This window comes from Festucalex cinctus, chromosome 15 (genome assembly GCF_051991245.1).
Source record: "Festucalex cinctus isolate MCC-2025b chromosome 15, RoL_Fcin_1.0, whole genome shotgun sequence".
In the NCBI taxonomy this organism is placed as follows: Eukaryota; Metazoa; Chordata; class Actinopteri; order Syngnathiformes; family Syngnathidae; genus Festucalex; species Festucalex cinctus.
The window spans coordinates 25,450,374-25,469,565 of record NC_135425.1 but is presented as its reverse complement, the minus strand read 5'-3'; the positions used below and the strand labels follow the sequence as shown (position 1 = coordinate 25,469,565).

Genomic DNA, 19,192 nt, shown 5'->3' with positions numbered 1-19,192 from the left:
TCTGTCAAAAAAAAGCAGTTGAGGAAAGCACAACTACACAGTGTCCTTTTCAGACAAATATATTTTCGGAAAGCCTAAAATAAACTCGTTGGTCAGCAGCAAACTGCTCGGGCACGTCGTCGACTGCAACGGCGAGCCAAACCGAATGACTAAGACAAAAAAATATATAAAAATCTCCACCGGTGGTGGATGGGTGGCCGTGCTCCTCCTGCAGTGATCCTGCACTAATAGACATTTTTGGTCGTGCCAGCTGTCCACGGCTTCCAATTTAAGCAGTTAAGCAAACAAGAAGTTTACAAGCGTGCAACATTGATCCCGTTGGATACATTTCGTGGACTATGACAAATTTTTGTGCACCCGCTATAGCGCGGATTTTTCAAGTGATCACTTTTTTTTAATGGGTTTTTACAGTATACAAGCTGAAATTAGAGTTGGTTGCCTTCAAGTGTAGTACCATATTGTGCCACAACATGCATGGGCACCAGTGAGTTCTACTGGAAGAAAACAGCATAATTACCAGCAAGAAAGAGAAGGTTGCCTCTTAGCTTAATACAGAACCACATTTTACCATTGTTTACAAAGCAAAGAGAAAATATTACTGTGTATGCTTATGTTTGTATGTGTTGCTGCGTCATGTGTTTTAAAAGTAGCAGTTGTCTGAATGTTTAGAATTAGCGTAAGATTCGTGGTATGCCCTTTTGTTATTTAACTCATTCACTCGCCGCCATTTTCACATTTCGCAATCCCGTTCGCTCCCGGCTGTTTTCCTGGATTTTGACTGATTTTGCAAGGCCCGCAGAATATTGTGTTCTATTGCTATAAAAGCATGGAACCTATCAAAAGAAAGATTTAAGTCTCTCCTTTCATCAGGAAAAGTATGTTTCTATCTGTTTCCGTTTGGCAGCAATTAGCATTAGAAGAGAGCCAAGTTTCATCAGTTTTCACAAATCTATTCAAAATTCAAAGTAATTTAGCTTTTTTTCTACATGGCCCTGGTTGATCTCCTTTGCTCTGCTGCCACCTGCTGGCCGTTTGTCTAATAACACCATTTCTGCAACCGTTCTTTGCAGTTGAGAGGCTGCATCAAAGCCTTCTGTATGCTCTAGCATAAAAAAAAAACAAAAACAAAAAAAACAAAAAACGTATATATATACGTCTTTGTGACACTTAGAACATTAAAAAAATGTATTTACACGTTATTGGGAGCAAATGAGTTAACGTTTGTTGCGCATCATGCTAAGTTGCTAACGCAATCTAAGCTAAGACTGTCTTACCGGGTTCTTGTTGTTTTTTTCCCACCCAAATTTCAACTTTCATAGTCATAATTGAATACTTCAAAACGTGTTCCTTGTTCTCATCAACTGATAGCTTCACACATGTGCAAGGTATGTGTTTTAATAACGTTGAATGTGCTAATTCATGGATTTTTTTCCCCGATCACGGGCGGGTCTGGAAACATTTCCCTCACGATAAATGGCGGTTCACCGAATTGCAAGGTGGTCCCCGGACCTATGAATAGCGCTTGTTATTGCTTGGTGCCACGTACATTGAATTTCACGGAGTGGCGGTCCCCAGCGCGTTCTGACTCTGGTCTTTGTTTCAAGGCTTTAGACGGTTAACAATCAACGTCAACCTTTCCCTCTTTTTCCCCTTTCCGCAATTAAGCGTTCAGAACCTCAAGTCATCGTGAGTGAGTACATCCTCAATACTGCACTCATCCGTGACCGTGTACAATGTTTGGTCGCCGAGGGTCATGGCACCCATTCAGCGTCAGCTGTGATGTCACAGCCTGGCCTCTCCATAGCTTTTTTTTTTTCCCCCTCAGTTGCTCCCTCTCTTTGAGACGACCTGTGATCAGCAGGCCCGGTCTAATGGGGACGTGCGTACGGAAGAAAAAATACGTGTGAGAAACTGACAGGCATTGTTGATGAGATGCCAGGAAAAGCTCAGAGGAGACAAAGAAGGATCCTCAAAAAAAAAAAAAAAAAAAAAGGTTCAAACGTTGGGAATGTTTTAATTGCGCGGAAAGTTTAAAACAAACTAATTAGGCGAACTCACTCAAGAGCATGGAGGGTTATTATGCGATTATAGCAGATCCAAGGGAGTCAAACAAAACCATTCTGACAGATTTGGAACTATTGATTGCGACTAATGTGCAAATTTTCCAACTTGTTGGTCTCATGGACCACTGAAAACGTTTTTCTTTTTTTTTTTTTTTTGCACTGTGAACTGATCGTGCCTCTCCATAGGCAGCTATTTATGGTTTTTCCACTTTCTAAGGACAGCTGTAATGTTTACCAAAAAAAAAAAAAAAACAGCGTGGCTTTATAAAATATTGAGTGAGATTTAGTCGGGTAGCTTATAACATATACCGATCCACATTCTCCTGTCTGTGTGGTCTCCCCTGCGGTGTGAGACGACCGCACTTGGCAGCGAAACAGCGGTCGCGTTACACATACTGCATCGAGACTTCTGTTGTCTTTATTTGACTACCGCTTGTATTATGACTGGGGCGCGCGTTAGCCATATGGATTCAGACGTACAGTGTGTTGCGCAGATGTGACGGCGCGCACCCACACAAGAGAATAAGTGGGGAAAGGCCGAAAGGCGATGCTAAGCTAGGCTAAGTTAGCCTTTTGTTACATTTAAACATACTGCTTGGAGTAATGGTACAAAATGTGAGACCTCACTATATCCCGGATCATTATATTATAGCAAACAAGTATATTTTAAATGTTTTTACAGTACACAGGTTTGTATATGTTGTTGAAGTAGCAGTTATTTGAAGGTTTAGCATTAGAGTTACGTTTGCTAATTGTCCTCCATGTCATTTCATTCACATTCTATCTTAGCATTTAGCTAGCTTGACTTTCATCAGCTGAAATCATTTGTTTGGTTCAATATTATGGGGCTCAAATGTATGAATAGGAGAATAGGCACTAGGGAATTATTTCAAAAGTAGATTTTAAGAGGTTTAAGTGTGTTTTAACATGTTTTAATGCGTTTACAGTTCATAAAGCAAAGCATGTAGAGTGTGGAGTGCAAGGCACGACAGGCTAAGCTAACGTTAGCATGTCTGTTTATTTTTTTTATTTTTGTCGCTAGGTGTCCTCAGATATCTTGAACAATCTTTCAGATAAAGAGAATAAAATGGCGTTCACGTAAGGGTGGGCGATATGGTAAAAATGTCATATCACGATTCTTTAAAAAAATAAAATCACAATCTCGATTTAATCACGATTCTCTTTTAATATATATTTTAGACTAATCTGCACATTTCTGAACATTTTTGTAAAATTTTAAACATTTAAAATTGATATAAAACCCTAAAAAAAAAAAAAAAAAACAGCTTTCTGAACAGGTGTTAATTGAAATAGTGCCTCCCAGACTACAGGAGGCAGTAAAGAGTGCCAACGGTGTATGAACAGCGCTTAACAACACAATAGAAGTTGAAAATGTTTTTTTCCCTCAATAAACTATTGACAAAAACAGCTTGAGATGAGTTACCAAAGTAAATAAAAAACAGAATTGGGAAGTAGCAAACACTGTTCACGACAGCGTTTGCTCGTCCGCGACTCCGTGTAGTTGACAAATTCTCGCTCCCTCGCCATCTAAATGTGCTCGGCAACCTCTGCCCCAATTCCCATTGCAATTTGCATTGTGCAACCACTTGAGCCGCTTTGCCGTTGATAAAAGCGCAGCGAGCCGCAGCAGAGGAATCCGACCGGGTCTTACCTTCAGAGTGTACTTGTGTAAGTCCCAGGTAACAAGTACAGTATAAAACGGTACAGAGCAGTAGGGCTCTCCTACGGACGAGAGAAGAAAAAAAAAAGAAAGAGGATGTTAGAGGAGTCACACGGAGTTTAGTAGTTGGCGTGGGGATTCTGCAACACCAGGATCCCCTCCAATAAAATAATTATAATTATACGGAACGTTATTTTCACCAGGCTTTCCAAAAAAACACCACAAGCGAGCGACGGCTTAGCCGTTTGAGTGTTTAACTCATTCACTCGCCGCCATTTTCACATTTTGCAATCCCGTTCGCACCCGGCTGTTTTACTGGATTTTGACTGATTTTGCAAGGCCCACAGAATATTGTGTTCTATTGTTATAAAAGCATGGAACCCATCAAAAGAAAGATTAAAGTCTCTTATTTCATCAGGAAAAAAAAAGTATATTTCTATCTGGTTCCGTTTTGCGGCAATTAGCATTAGAATATAGCTAAGTTTCATCAGTTTTCACAAATCTATTTGAAATTGTAAGTAATTTAGCTTTTGTTCAACATGGCCCTGGTTGATCTCCTTTGCTCTGCTGCCACCTGCTGGCCGTTTGGGTAATAACTACCATTTCTGCAAACCGTTCCTTGCAGTTGAGAGGCTACATCAAAGCCTTCTGTATGCTCTAGCATAAAAAAAAAAAAAAAAAAAAAACGTATAAATACGTCTTTGTGACACTTAAAACATAAAAAAAAAAACGTATTTACATGTTATTAGGAGCAAATGAGTTAATATCCATATTAAGGTCCATGTACTAGTGGGCTCAACCATTTTGTGGAAATTTTCCACTCTTTGCAACCCCTGTCAGCCATCGTCCCAATACTGAAAATTGGGGAAAGGGGGCGGGGGGCGGGTGGGGGGTGCTGGGGGGATCCAGATCTAGTGACGGGGCAAAAGAGCCACTAGATCTCACAACGCACGCAGACTTGCAGGAGGAAATGTGTATAGCAGCTGCGGCTGGGCGAGAAGAAGCAAGACCATGTGGGAAAGATGATGCTGACTGCGGTGTGTTTACATGCAAAAAGTAAATAAATAAAAAATATCCCGCAAGGGTTATGATTATATACAGTACATCAAAAGTGTACATCCAGTCCAGTATGTTCTTCCCTGTGGCTTAAATCATGTGATGTCTTCGGATTGGCCAGCCGCTCGCACTCTCGCGCTTTATCAGCGGAGGAGATTCCCTCGAAAACGGTTCATCCATCACACAACAATCTTGCGTGTTTTCTTTCGCTCCTCAAACATAAGAAGAGAAAAGAAACGAGGAAGGGATCTAGATTAGAGTACTGGTTCTGAACCACCCACCCACGGCCCTGGGATTGATTTTTTATTTTTTTTTTGGGGGGGGGGGCTCCAAGATGACAGTGTTTAAAATTTGATGTAAAGAATTGTCATCACATTGCTTGAGAATCACTTGCCTAATGTTTGCTGTGTATTACATTAGCAAAACCACAGAACACCAGGGAGAATTAAAAAAAACAAAAACGATCCGTGACTCAAATCAATGATTGATGGCCAGTCAATTGAGACTAATAATGATGATAACATCCTCATTGTGTAATCAGCATCTCTGATTGTCACTTCCTGCTCCATTCTGCGGCTGTGCTGTGTTTTTGCCATTACCGTCCCAGTCCAAATAATATCCAAAAAAGAAAACCCACAAACATGTCAGCGTGGGATCCGTTTCTCCTCATTGTTATTTCATCACAGGATTTCTCTCTGTCTCTCACTCACACTCACACTCACACACGCGCTCATCGAGTGGAAAATTCCCAAACTGGCATTTTTTATCTCCTCACTATACTTTCTGACCAAACGAGAGAGGTCGCAAGATGTTTCAACTGAAACATCAGGTCATATTCAGCTCCCACTGTGAGTTTGACACCACAGATAGAAAAAAAAAAAATGATGGATGGCAGCCGCCCATGCGCGCGGCGCTCACAGTCCAACGGTGTGGACACAGCAAACGCTCACACTTGTACAGTAAGCGGCGGTCGATTGGGTTTCAAGTGGTCATGAGTAGTGCAGGTAAACCAATTGGATGCACACAAACAGCAAGCAGGTGGCAACAGGTTGGACTCTACTTAAGTGTTGTTCTATCAGGGATCTGTGTCTGTATTTTGTCAACCTTAGCAAATGGTGACATGACATACAAAATATGTAAATAACCACAGAGAGGTAAAAGTCAACCACGGTTATTTCCCATCCGTTGTCATGCCAAACACGTTTTTTTTGTCATTTGAATAAGATGTTTTTCAGTTGTTAGCCAATTTTAGCAACTCCAGGTGCTCGTGCAGCTCCTGATGCCAGTCCAGTTGGTGATTAGCTTGCCAGAATTTAGCTAACAGCAAACAGTACGACCGCTACACAAGTTAATAATGGGAATTTATTAAAAACGATGACAGTGAAGACTCGGGGTGTGAATTCCCTAGTACCTGACGATTCGATTCGATTGTTGCGATTTTTTTCACTCAAATTGAGAAAATACTAATCAGTAAACTTGTAGAGTGTAAGATTTGTATGAAAATGTATTATTTATTTATCTGAAACTTCAGTCTTATACAGGTTGTAATCTGTTTCATGTTTGAACAGCATTCAAATAAAATATTAAGGCTTAATGTTCCGTTCATAAAACATTCTTCCATGCTTAAGGTGTGAATCCTAACCCGAAGTCAGACGTTTTGTTGAATATTTTTCCATTAAAAATGGAAGTTTAAAAATCGATTCAGCCGCCTAACGAATCGATTCGAGAATTGCTCGATGTCGTATCGCGATATATTGCCGAATCGATTTTTTTTTTTTAACACCCCGAAGTGAAGACCCATTTCAGAGTCAGGGCACTAAATGTGAATCAGTACGTCTACTTTTGCCATTTTTTTTTTTATAGCACAATTACCTGTACTGTTATTTGTTTAATTTTGTCTCCCTTAGAATTTTAAAAGCACAAAATATGTCGTTGCAGCATGCACTTTCTGTTATTGGTTCTGAGGTACTGAGTACCTTTAGCCAGCTCTGTGGTGGTCCCATCCCCATGCTGAACCTCTGCCAGGTGTACAACACATGCCACACATCACCCCCCCACCCCAAACCCTGTGAGAAAGGTTGAAAGCCATGCAAACAATAACAAAACTTACTTTGTGTCTAGATGAGAGGTTTTGCAATCTCTCCTTTGGGTGCCTAAATTCATTTGTATTCATTTGTCCTGGCAGTCAAAAACCTGATCCGTCAATCACAGCGTGACTCCTTGGCAAAAAGGGCGGGCATGGAAGAAGACACACCGGCGGCCGGTCGGTCGGTCAGTCGGTCAGTCACACGTCGGTACAGCTCGGACTCAAGCTCCGGGAAGGAAAACGCATGTTGACTAGAGCCTGTCAAGGCCGACGTACAATCCGTGCGTGTGCTGGATATTCCCCGCTGCTTCATTCATTGAGGCTGCTCCGGTTCGAGGGACTGTTTGCCTGCCTGTTTGCCTGCCGGGGGTGGTGACGGAGTAAGGAGCCTTCCACCCATGGCTTTCCCTTTTAAACGGGGGGGCTCCGTCCGCGCGGCTTCGGCCACCGACGAGGTGTCGAGTTTCACGGCCAAGCGGCGGCGAGGTGCAACTGCGTGTCTTCCGCCTCCTTAGGGGGGCGGAAGAGGCGGGGGGGGGGGGGGGGGGGTTCAACACGGGCCACATCATGATGGGTTGGAGGGAGAAGAAGAAGAAGAAGAAGAAAATGGATGGCTAAAAAGGTTCGTTTTACTGTTTTCAACAGGCTGCCATTTACTGCAAACCATCATTTCTCTCCGAGTGACAAATTATTTGGTTAAACTAGGACAAACCAGAACTTTTTCTTTTCTTTTTTTTTTTTTTTCGGCTACTCATTTCATTGTTGTGACTTGAGAACGAAAGTTAGCAAGTGAGATAACTAGCTTCGGATGCATTTAGCATTTTTTTTTTTTTTCATCAATTTTTTAAGATATTAATTACAAGCATTTTTTTTTTTATAACAAATCCATTCACACGTAAACATAAATTGAAAAGTTGAAAACTAATTTCTTTGTTTCAAGTTGAATTTGTTGGAATATTACACAATAATCAAATGCAGGTCAAATTGTACATATGTAGAAATCTGATAGTGGTTAGCACGTCTTCCTCCCAGTGGACTCGGGTTCGAGTCCGGGTTCCGGTGTCGGTACCATATGTGTTCGGCCTGCCAGATCCATTCGGGGGCCTTCGCGTCTGGTCGGCGCTTGCTGATGACGTCAGTACAGCAAGCGAGCAGTGTCAAATGTGTTCACGTTGGTTTGGTTTCCGAATTTTGCGGTTCACGTATCACAATACATCACAAAAACAGTCGTAATGATTATAGGAACACATTAGCACGTCAACTGACAATATTTCGTCCCATCGCAGTTTTACTTTTTTGCATTTATGTGCTATTTTACCTCCATTTTTTATATTTATTTTATCTAATGTATTTTTTCAATCTATTTCATTATTTAGTCAATCTTAAAGTATCCTGCTTTTATACTTACGTTTATTTACGTTTTGCAATCTCAGCCCATACATTTTGTTATTTAAATGACATCTTTAATATTTTCTTGCCAATGTCACCTCAGAGGTGACACTGCACTATGAGTTGCGGAGGGTCGTGCGTATTGCAGAAAATAATTACCATGATGATGATAATAAAATGATGGAATTATTGCCTGAGATGTGACATTTCCTCACCAATATGTTCTGTACTCAGCCTCAGGTTATTAGGTAACTACGAATTTATTTGTAACCTTCATGTGTGTGCATGTGTCCCTCATGGACTATTGATATAAATATTAATCAAAGGTAATGGCCTACTACCGTAAAGTCGAAACTCATAAGTTAACTTCATCAACTACAGTAGCACATTTTACTTTTTCTTTAAAGATGTCAAATGCATTAACAAATCAATGAATGACACATGAATGAATGAATGAATGAATGAATGAATGAATGCACAACTTTTCTTTATATGTTCAGTATTTTTTTCCTTCCACAAAACAACAACAACAAACAAGTCTGAAAGGGTTTCACGGCAAACCTTTAATCCTAGACAAGGGAAGACGAGAGATCAATACATTAGAATAGCCACGGTGAGATGTAATTGATTGATGATGATTGATGAATGATTTTGACGCGTTACGAATCCTTGCCTTTTGGGTCGCCGAACAGTTTGATCCAGTAGTGCGGCTGTGATAAGTCCCATTAGATAAATAATAAATTTCTTCGTAAAAAGCGTCAATGTTTTCCCTCCAACGACTGGAAAGTTGCCTCACCAATCACAATCGTCGACATCTCAGCCAATCCTGTAGCGTAAAACGTCTCAGCCAATCCTGTAGCGTAACGTCATCTGTAGGCGAAGGACCCCGAATGGATCTGGCAGGCCGAACACATATGGTACCGACACCGGCCTTCCTGGGTGGAGTTTGCATGTTCTCCACGTGCCCGCGTGGGTCTTCTCCGGGTACTCCGGTCTCCTCCCACATTCCAAAGACAGACATGGCGGGTTAATTGGGCGCTCATGAATTGTCCCTCGGTGTGCTTGTGCGTGTGGATGCTTGTTCATCTCTATGTGCCCTGCGATTGGCTGGCGACCAGTTCAGGGTGTCCCCCGCCTACTGCCCAAAACCAGCTGAGATCAAACCCACAACCTCTGCGTTGGGATACAACCACTCTACCACTGAGCCATGCCACTTGGTATGACATTTCAGTGCATTATGCCTGTGTTTAAATGTAGATATATATATATGTACAAAAAAAAAAAAAAAAAAAGATTGTTGTCACATGTAGCCTACTAAAAACAAACTACTTTCATAAAACAAATTATTTTAGCTCTTTCAGTGTTGCTGTCGGATTATATTTATTTAACTTTTCGTCAATTTTGGAGTGAATCCCGTTATTGGTCGTGTCAGTGTTGTGCCATATTTTCTCAATTTTCTAAAAGAGACTTGGGCCACATACTGTTGAGTTTGACATCTGTGGAATTATGGACCAGTGCTGCCTTAAAACAATATGGCCTCGGTCTCCTAAATTGTCACATGAGGCCAAATCATTTAAAAAATAAAATAAAAATATGACTGCAATTCAGTGAAAATGAGGTGGAAAAGTGGGCAATTTCTGAAATGTGTTGATCATATCTTGTTAATCAACACACCCTCTGGATTAAGTCAACATGAGAGATCCTTGAAAGGGTCCAAAGTAGAGGTGACTCATTTAGTGACAACGTGCGTCCGCTCTGCAATTGAAGCCCTTGAGGACATGGTGGGTCAATCCAGCCCTAATGGACACAAAAGTCATTAACATCCCCTTTTTACGACCCCCCCCCCCCCACTCCTACCAACACACGCTTTACCTTTGTTTTTGTGTACCACCAACGGGCAAGGGGGGGGGGGGGGGCTCTGCCCCCTCCTTTGGTCCAAATTACAAAGTCGGCGCTTGCCGGTGCGCTCGCTGCCACCCCTTCAAGCTGCTTAATTACGGTCGTTGGCACCGAGTCTGAAAGCTGCCTTTATCCCCCCCCACCCCCCCCTCCCCCCCCACCCCCTCTACGCTCCAGAAATAGTCACACAGGCAGCCCAGATCAAACGCTCCCCATAGGGAAGGGGTCATTACCGGAGCGCAGCGCGGACACAGCCCAACGGCGAGCAGGCCACGCCTCCTCGACACCAAATTGCAGACTGGGCCCGGCGAGGACGACACAAGCGGGTTCTTTTATGAGGGGCCGGCAGGGATCTTCATTCGGGATGACCTCTTACGCAAAACTACTGAAACGCGCTCGCGCACACACTACTGAAACACCCTCATGTGCAACAACCGAGTACTCCTAAGCACTACTGAAACACATTTACCACACAAGCTGTTGAAGCGCTCTCATTCGCACAACAAATTATGTTGTTCTTGTCCTAACTACAAAAAAAACACAAAAAAAACTGCTGAAACAATTCTTACTCACACCCTACTCAAGCAGAGAGAAACTCACACATACACAAGTTCCTAAAATGCCTTCTCACACGCTTCTTAAATAGTCTCACACAAACTACTGAAACACTCTCACACGTACACTACTGAAACATTCTCATACACATTAAATGAGTGTTCTCCTACGTACTACTGAAACACTCACACAAGCTGTTGTAGTGCTCTCATACCACTGCAAATTATTTTGCTCTTGCCCAAACTACTGAAATTCCTCAACAACTAAGACACTGCTGAAACAATGCTTACTCACACCCACTCAAACACTCTGACAAAGTGTAGAAAAACTCACACCTAAACTCCTAAAATGCCTTCTTACACGCTTCTCAAATAGTCTCACACAAACTACTGAAACACTTCATACACTACTGAAACATTCTCATACGCATCAAAGGAGTGCTCTCCTATGCACTACTGAAACGCTCATCACACAAGCTGTTAAAACGCTCTCTAACCACTGAAAATTATTTTTGCTCTACTCACATTTCTAAACTAAAACACTGCTGAAACAATGCTTACTCACGCCCTACTAAAACCCTGCCGAAACAGTGTTGAAAAACTCACACATAAGCACCTAAAATGCCTTCTTACATGCTTTTCAAGTAGTCTCACGTTCAACTCAAACACCTTAACGCTTTTGCACACAAGTGAAATACTCTCATACACTACTGAAACTGTCACAACCACAATGAAGCACTGTCATACATACTACTGAAACACACATTTATCTCACACATTTTCACATTCACAAATGCACAAGTGAAATGATTTAACACAATGCACTCATGTGTTGTTAAAGCACTCATACACACTACTGAAAAACACTACTGAGTGATATTTTTCCCCCAAATATAGGCACTATTATACACACATACTCACACACACTACTGAAACACGCATACATACACTATGTCAAATATACATGCTACTATACTCTCATGCACTACTACTGAAACAGTCTCGATTCACACTACTGAAACTTGTACCACTATTTGTTTGTGTATGCACACACACATTATTGAAACACCTTCTTAACACATTCACTGCCAGCCCAGCAAAAAATGCATTATTTGACGTCTTTTTCCGTCAATGGCAGTCAATGACTTAAGATGAGATGTAACCAAAATTGATGGATTTTTAAGCAAAATTTGCCTTAAAAAAAAAAAAAATGAAAAAAGGAGGCTGCAATATAATCACAAAATATATTGGCACATTGTGTTTAACACATTCACTGCCAGCCCAGCAAAAATGCATTATTTGACGTCTTTTTCCGTCAATGGCAGTCAATGAGTTAAACATGACTCAGATGGTCTCTCTCACACACACACAACTGAAACTCTCTCTCACACAAACTACTCAAAGACACTACTGAAATGCTCTCATGCACACATTACTGATTTTTTTCTCTCTCACATCACTGAAAGGCTCTCACACAATAATAAAACATTCCTGTACACTTTACTGAAACATATTATTGAAATGCATATATAAATATATATGAATATTTCAGTATGATGTAGGAAGAGGATTTCTGTGTGTATTAGAGCATTTTAGTAGTGCGTGTAAGAGGTTACCCTGACTTATGTCCTTGGTTCCACATACTCTTTCATTAGACTCTGTTTGGACAGTCATGTTTACCGTTTTTTTTTTTTTTTTTTTTTTTTCAGGGCCGTACATGCACACAAACACCCATCAGAACGTTACCAAGACTCGCTTGTTGGCTTTGGGTGCACCCGCGTTTCTCATGGTTTATATTTATCTGGGTGTCACTGCCATTACATAAGTAGCACGTTTCAAATTGCTCCCAGAAGGCCTTCATAAGCGGGGGGGGGGGGGGGGGGGGGGGGGTGAATTGTGGCAGATTTAGAGTCCAAAACATTCAATTTAATCACCTTTTATACACAACTTAAAAGGGGCGGCACCAGGTTCTGGGTTGGGTCCTGGGAAAGAATCCTGACTCGGGCCTTTTTTTGCGCGGCGTTTGGGCATGTTGTGTGGCTTTTCACCAAATTCCTCCCACGGTACAAACAACACGCACAACTTGAAATTGTCTTGATTACTCCATTTTTATAGACCAAATATTTGAATACACTCGCCGCCATTTTCACATTTCGCAATCCCGTTCGCTTCCGGCTGTTTTACTGGATTTTGACTGATTTTGCAAGGCCCACAGAAGATTGTGTTTTATGGCTATAAAAGCATGGAACCTATCAAAAGAAAGATTAAAGTGTCTTCTTTCACTAGGAAAAAAAGTATGTTTCTATCTGTTTCCGTTTTGCAGCAATTAGCATTAGAATAGAGCTAAGTTTCATCAGTTTTCACAAATCTATTCAAAATTGTAAGTAATTTAGCTTTTTTCTCTCCATGGCCCTGGTTGATCTCCTTTGCTTTGCTGCCACCTACTGGCCGTTTGTGTAATAACTACCATTTCTGCAACCGTTTACGGTTTTTTTTTATGTTCTAAGTGTCCCAAAGACGTATTTATATGTTTTTTTGTTTTTGTTTTTTTTGTTTTTTAATGCTAGACCCGCAGGGGTGGCAAACTGCGGTCCTCGAGGGCCGGTGTCCTGCAGGTTTTGCAGATTTCCCTACTCGAAGTGCAGCTGATTCCAATTAACAGGCTCGTTATCAGGTTTCTGCAGAGCTTGCTGATGAGCTGATCATGAATCAGCTGTGTTGAAGAAGGGAAATATCCAAAACCAGCAGGACTGCGGCCCTCGAGGACCGGATCTCGCCACCCCTCTGCTAGAGCATACAGAAGGCTTTGATGCAGCCTCTCAACTGCAAAGAACGGTTGCAGAAATGGTAGTTATTACACAAACGGCCAGCAGGTGGCAGCAGAGCAAAGGAGATCAACCAGGGCCATCTAGAAAAAAAGCTCAATTACTTACAATTTTGAATAGATTTGTGAAAACTGATGAAATTTAGCTCTCTTCTAATGCTAATTGTTGCAAAACGGAAACAGATAGAAACATACTTTTTTTTCCTGATGAAAGAAGACACTTTATTCTTTCTTTTGATAGGTTTCATGTTTTTTATAGCAATAGAACACAATATTCTGTGGGCCTTGCAAAATCAGTCAAAATCCAGTAAAACAGCCGGGAGCAAACGGGATTGCGAAATGTGAAAATGGCGGCGAGTGAACGAGTTATAATGAGCATCAGTACCGATATCGACGTGATACCAAATCTCGCGGCATCGCCCTCAACTACAGTCCGCCCCGGCTGGTCTCCAGCTTCCCTGCGAGCTGGAAATATGGATGGAACTTTCACGCACACGTCAAAAACCCAAATTTCTCCGCTGGCTGGATTAGCTGCGGAGTGTTGACGTAAAACAAGCTGCCGTCACAGGACAAATAAACAGACGGCGAAAAAGACAGTCACGCTCAGTGTGCGTCGGTGTGTTTTTTCATGCCGAGCCAGAGGTTACAAAGGGGGGGCGGTGGCGGTCGAGCAGACGCTGGCGTCTCCGGGCGCACAAGAAGGCCGTTCATGGCAGGAATGCGCCGGTGTGTGCGCGGCCACGAACGGGTGACGAAGACGACATCACGTGCCTCATTCTTTCTCTCGGACTCTTTTTGCTTCGTTTTTGTATGCTTAAATCCTTCGCGTCGCCGCCCGCCAGCCCCCCGTCCTTCTTTTGGAAGCCCTGTCATTCCTTCGCCACAAGCATTTCCAGTGCTGACACACCAGAGGCCAAAGCCACCCAGCGGCAGTGCCACGACCATAATGAGTATGTTCGCTTCTCATAATAATACCGAGAAAAAAGAAAAAAACAAAAAAAAAAGATGAGCCACTTTTAAGGGCTCTCAAACCTGACAAGGCTGAAGCGAAACAAGTTGTGCTTGTGTAGTTAAGTTGATCAAAAATGTTGTGTTTTTTTTGACTGGGTGCAACCTATTTTGTTGACTAAATTTCATTTAATTGTTTGTGTAGTTTTGTCGGAAGTCTGAATTTTCACTGTGAGTTGGAATAGAGACTAACATGTTTTTTTTTTTTGGGTGACTTTCAGTTGGACCCATCTGGGTTCCCGTGTATTAGTTTTACATTTTGCCGATCTATTCAAACTATCAATAAATAAATAAATAAATAAACAAATAAACTAGATTAAGTGCAATTTCTTTTTTCTTTTTTTTTTTTCTTTCTTTTCGAGACTAAGACTAAGTGCAATTTCTTGAGAAATTGCGTGGGAATGCTGAAAGCTGAATGCTAAGATTTTCGAATGCATGTGGAATTTGCTTATGAAGCAAATTGAGAGATAAATGATGAAATTTTGACCTGCTGGTTTACTGGACAATGCGCTTTACCAACTGTGCCACCCGAGCAGTTATCAGACGCCTTGTAATGATTGCTACATTATATGTATAGAAGTGGGCGTGGAAAGTGACACTTAGAAAAAGTTCATGTCTGTCACATTGAAAATGAATGGGAAAAAAGTTGATATTAAACGTTAAATTGTGCGAATACTGTAAATAATGTGGAATCAGAAGCCCGGGAGGCGTGAATTTTTGAAGTAAGTTAAATTTTGAACAATGTAAATTGGAAATATTATGTGGGAGTTGTTACGCGGCAAAAAAAAAAAAGTGTGGAGAATAAAAATCTCAATATTTATTTTATTTATTGTAAATAAAATAAATAAAATAAAATTCAAAAAACTGTTTCGGTAATGAAATAAATTTAAAACAAAATGCTTAACAAAAAACAAAAAAAAAACGGAAGCTAACAAACTACAGTTTATGTTTACAAAACTAACTATAACTAGAATTATTGCAAAAATGTCCTTCGTTTTAGTCTTGGTAATTAACCCTTAATGGAACTTGTTTTTCGATACTTTGATACGATTTTCGATACGATTACTTTGACCATCTCCAAACATTTTTGTTTTGTTTTATTTTATTTGAACTGAGTCAAATGCTATTTTTTTAGCATATGTCGCGGGCCACTGAAAAATGGACGGCGGGCCGCAAACGGCCCCCGGGCCGTAGTTTGGACACCACGTGTAAACAGTTGATTGGCCGTAGCGTCAAACGTGTCCGATAATCACCTCAATGCCCCGTGAGGCCAGAAAAGAAAAAAAAGTCATTCGAGGCGGAAAAATCGGGCGTTGCTTTGATACGCTACGAACCAACCTGAGCTTCGCCAGTTGATTGCATTTCTCAACCGCCATATGCAATTTATGATGGGAATTGCAGTTTCGACTTGAATCTGTTTGAGCAAAGCACTGGGTTGGGGGGGGGGGGCAGCAGAGTAGCGAAAGCAGACACATTTTTGGCTGGCGTTGAAAAGCACTGACAAATGACCAAGTTGGCAGCATCTAAAGAGGCCAAACACGCGCGGAAGCGCGCCCGCACCTGTACCGAAGCGTCCGTACAGGAGATGTACTGTGTCGACGCGCACGTGTCGGCATGCGTGTCGGCAGACGTATACGAGTACGTTGGTGCGCTCCTCCCAAAACCAGAGATCACAGCAATGGTATGAGAACGTCTAATTTCATGAAATCACGCCTAAACATGTAATTCCCTTCCTGACTAAAAAGATGAGTTATCATCGGTCAAAAGGCGCCATTTTTTTTTTTTTCCTCTTGACTGGAGGTGACACAAGTACTGTACGGAAGTATTGTAGATGTTGTACATATTTAACTCATTCACTCGCCGCCATTTTCCACAGAAGCTGTTTTACTGGATTTTGACTGATTTTGCAAGGCCCACAGAATTATTGTGTTTTATGGCTATAAAAGCATGAAACCGACCAAAAGAAAGATTAAAGTCTCTTCTTTCATCAGGAAAAAAAAAGAAGTATGTTTCTATCTGTTTCCGTTTTGCAGCAATTAGCATTAGAAGAAGAGAGCTAAGTTTTATCAGTTTTCACAAATCGATTTAAAATTGTAAGTAATTGAGCTTTTTTTTTTTTTCTACATGGCCCTGGTTGATCTCCTTTGCTCTGCTGCCACCTGCTGGCTGTTTGTGTAATAACTACCATTTCTGCAACCGTTCTTTGCAGTTGAGAGGCTGCATCGAAGCCTTCTGTATGCTCTAGCAGAGGGGTGGCGAGATCCGGTCCTCGAGGGCCGCAGTCCTGCTGGTTTTGGATATTTCCCTTCTTCAACACAGCTGATTCATGATCAGCTCATCAGCAAGCTCTGCAGAAACCTGATAACGAGCCTGTTAATTGGAATCAGCTGCACTTCGAGTAGGGAAATCTGCAAAACCTGCAGGACACCGGCCCTCGAGGACCGCAGTTTGCCACCCCTGCGGGTCTAGCATTAAAAAACAAAAAAACAAAAAAAAAAACGTATAAATACGTCTTTGGGACACTTAGAACATAAAAAAAACGTAAACGGTTGCAGAAATGGTAGTTATTACACAAACGGCCAGTAGGTGGCAGCAAAGCAAAGGAGATCAACCAGGGCCATGGAGAGAAAAAAGCTAAATTACTTACAATTTTGAATAGATTTGTGAAAACTGATAAAATTTTTAACATGGCCCTGGTTGATCTCCTTTGCTCTGCTGCCACCTGCTGGCTGTTTGTGTAATAACTACCATTTCTGCAACCGTTCTTTGCAGTTGAGAGACTGCATCGAAGCCTTCTGCATGCTATAGCATAAAAAAAAAAAAAAAGCGTATAAATACGTATTTGTGGACACTTAGAACATTAAAAAAAACGTATTTATACGTTATTGGGAGCAAATGAAAAAAAATCAGATAAAAGTACGATTGATTCCTTTGCTTAAGTAAAAGAACAAATTGTGAATTGTGCAGTCTTAAGCACAAAAATAAAAACTAGACATGCACTGATACTTACACAGTACATAGAGAGGAAAAAAAAAAAAAAAAGCCCCGATACTACAGCAGCGATACCATTTTTGACGTATAACTGATATCGGTTTTGACACACCAATTTGACATATATCCGCCGTGCGGAGGTACTTTAAAGGTAAACACGGACGACAAAAACCGCTGACTGCAAGTCACGCTCCGCAAAATGGATGACGGACTCCAGACCGAAACACCACATAAGCGACACGCCTTGCGTTACAGGCTACATTTAAGTGAAAATGTGTGGCCAAGACGGTTAGCGAAACATGCAGCTGGATGTTAAAATATCATTAATGACAGGCTGTGACTCTTAAACGTGTTATAGAGCATTTAAGCGGAACCGAAGCCATGTTTAGCTCGTTCACGAATGCGGACATTTTGTATTCGTCAACCAGAATCCAACCGTTTCCTTATGTCTATATTGTGCACAGTAGGGATGTAAGGATAAGCGCAATATTGTGATATCGTGATATTAAAACTGCCGCAATATCGTCGTCGTCATGTTCACAATATTTTAAAGCAGCACAAAAAAAGAGTCTGGTTGATTTCCATTTGTGCAGTTCTAGCACCCTCTGGTGGCTAGTCTTTTTAGTGCAATTTAATTTTCATTAGGGATGTTTTGGCCCTTCTATGTTTAAAATGTATACTAATCGTCAGATGAAGTGGAACGTAATATTGATTGATTGATTGATTGATTGATTGATTGATTGATTGATTGATCATATAAACATACAAACAAAAAAAGCAGAGAAACAAAAGTTAAAAAAGAAAAGAAGAAAAAAACAAACAAACTAACTTATCATAGTTTACATGTTCAAAAGGGAGTAGGAAGAACTTAAAAACTTATCTAGTCCTCCCCCTCATACATTATACATCTAAACTTATTTAATTATTAATACAATACTAGGTTAATATTTTTAAAAATAAAATGATACCTGCATTATCCAGCAACATATGTACATGAAATTCCTAGACATATACCATAATACATTTATAAATCATATACTCATACTCATTATATACAATTTTCATGCTCCTATTTGACATAAGTAAATTTTTTTAACTTTGCTTTTTGAAACAATTTTTTAAACTCAATTCCCAAATTATTCCACAAGTTAACACCTTTTACAGAAACACACGTTTGCTTAATATTTGTTCTTGTTTGGGGTTTTTTGTACACACTTGTACCCCTAATATAGCTGTGAAGCGAGTTTTAAAAACTGAGTTAAATACAGTAACAAAGTATTCGTATTATTTTGTCGCTTGACTCGTGCTTTTTTTTTTTCTTTTTTTTTTTTTTTTTTGCCGACACGGAATCAGCGAGGTCGGGTGAAACCTGCTCCTCCCTGGGCCTGAAAATCGGTGTGCAGATTCCAGCGATGCCTTGGTGTCAAAGGACTTCATTATGCTCCCAGAATATAGACTAGACAAATATTTGGCTTGGTCATTATGATGCCGTATCCACTCCCCCCGCGGACCCGCGTCCTACACCGGGCTCAGTGTTCTGCCTTCACTTTAGCCACCCCCCACCCCCACTCAGCGGAAAGAGAAAAACGCCTGAGCCGACGTTGGAGAAATGCAAGCTAAATCGGTCCGCTTGAAATCGCA

At 41.1% G+C, this 19,192-nt stretch overlaps 1 protein-coding gene across 2 annotated transcripts in view; it reads right to left on the bottom strand.

Annotated features, from left to right (window-relative positions):
• LOC144002885 (uncharacterized) overlaps window positions 1-7,349 on the bottom strand; it is a 72,862-nt gene extending 65,513 nt beyond the window's left edge. For both annotated transcript variants that reach the window (XM_077498554.1, XM_077498555.1), the window contains exons 1-2: window positions 6,911-7,349; window positions 3,736-3,806 (exon numbers count right to left, since the gene is read on the bottom strand). In XM_077498554.1, coding sequence (XP_077354680.1) covers window positions 3,736-3,806; window positions 6,911-6,963 — 124 coding nt within the window. In that variant the 5' untranslated portion in view covers window positions 6,964-7,349. The remainder of the gene's footprint in view (window positions 1-3,735; window positions 3,807-6,910) is intronic.
• Between the last annotated feature and the right edge of the window lie 11,843 nt (window positions 7,350-19,192).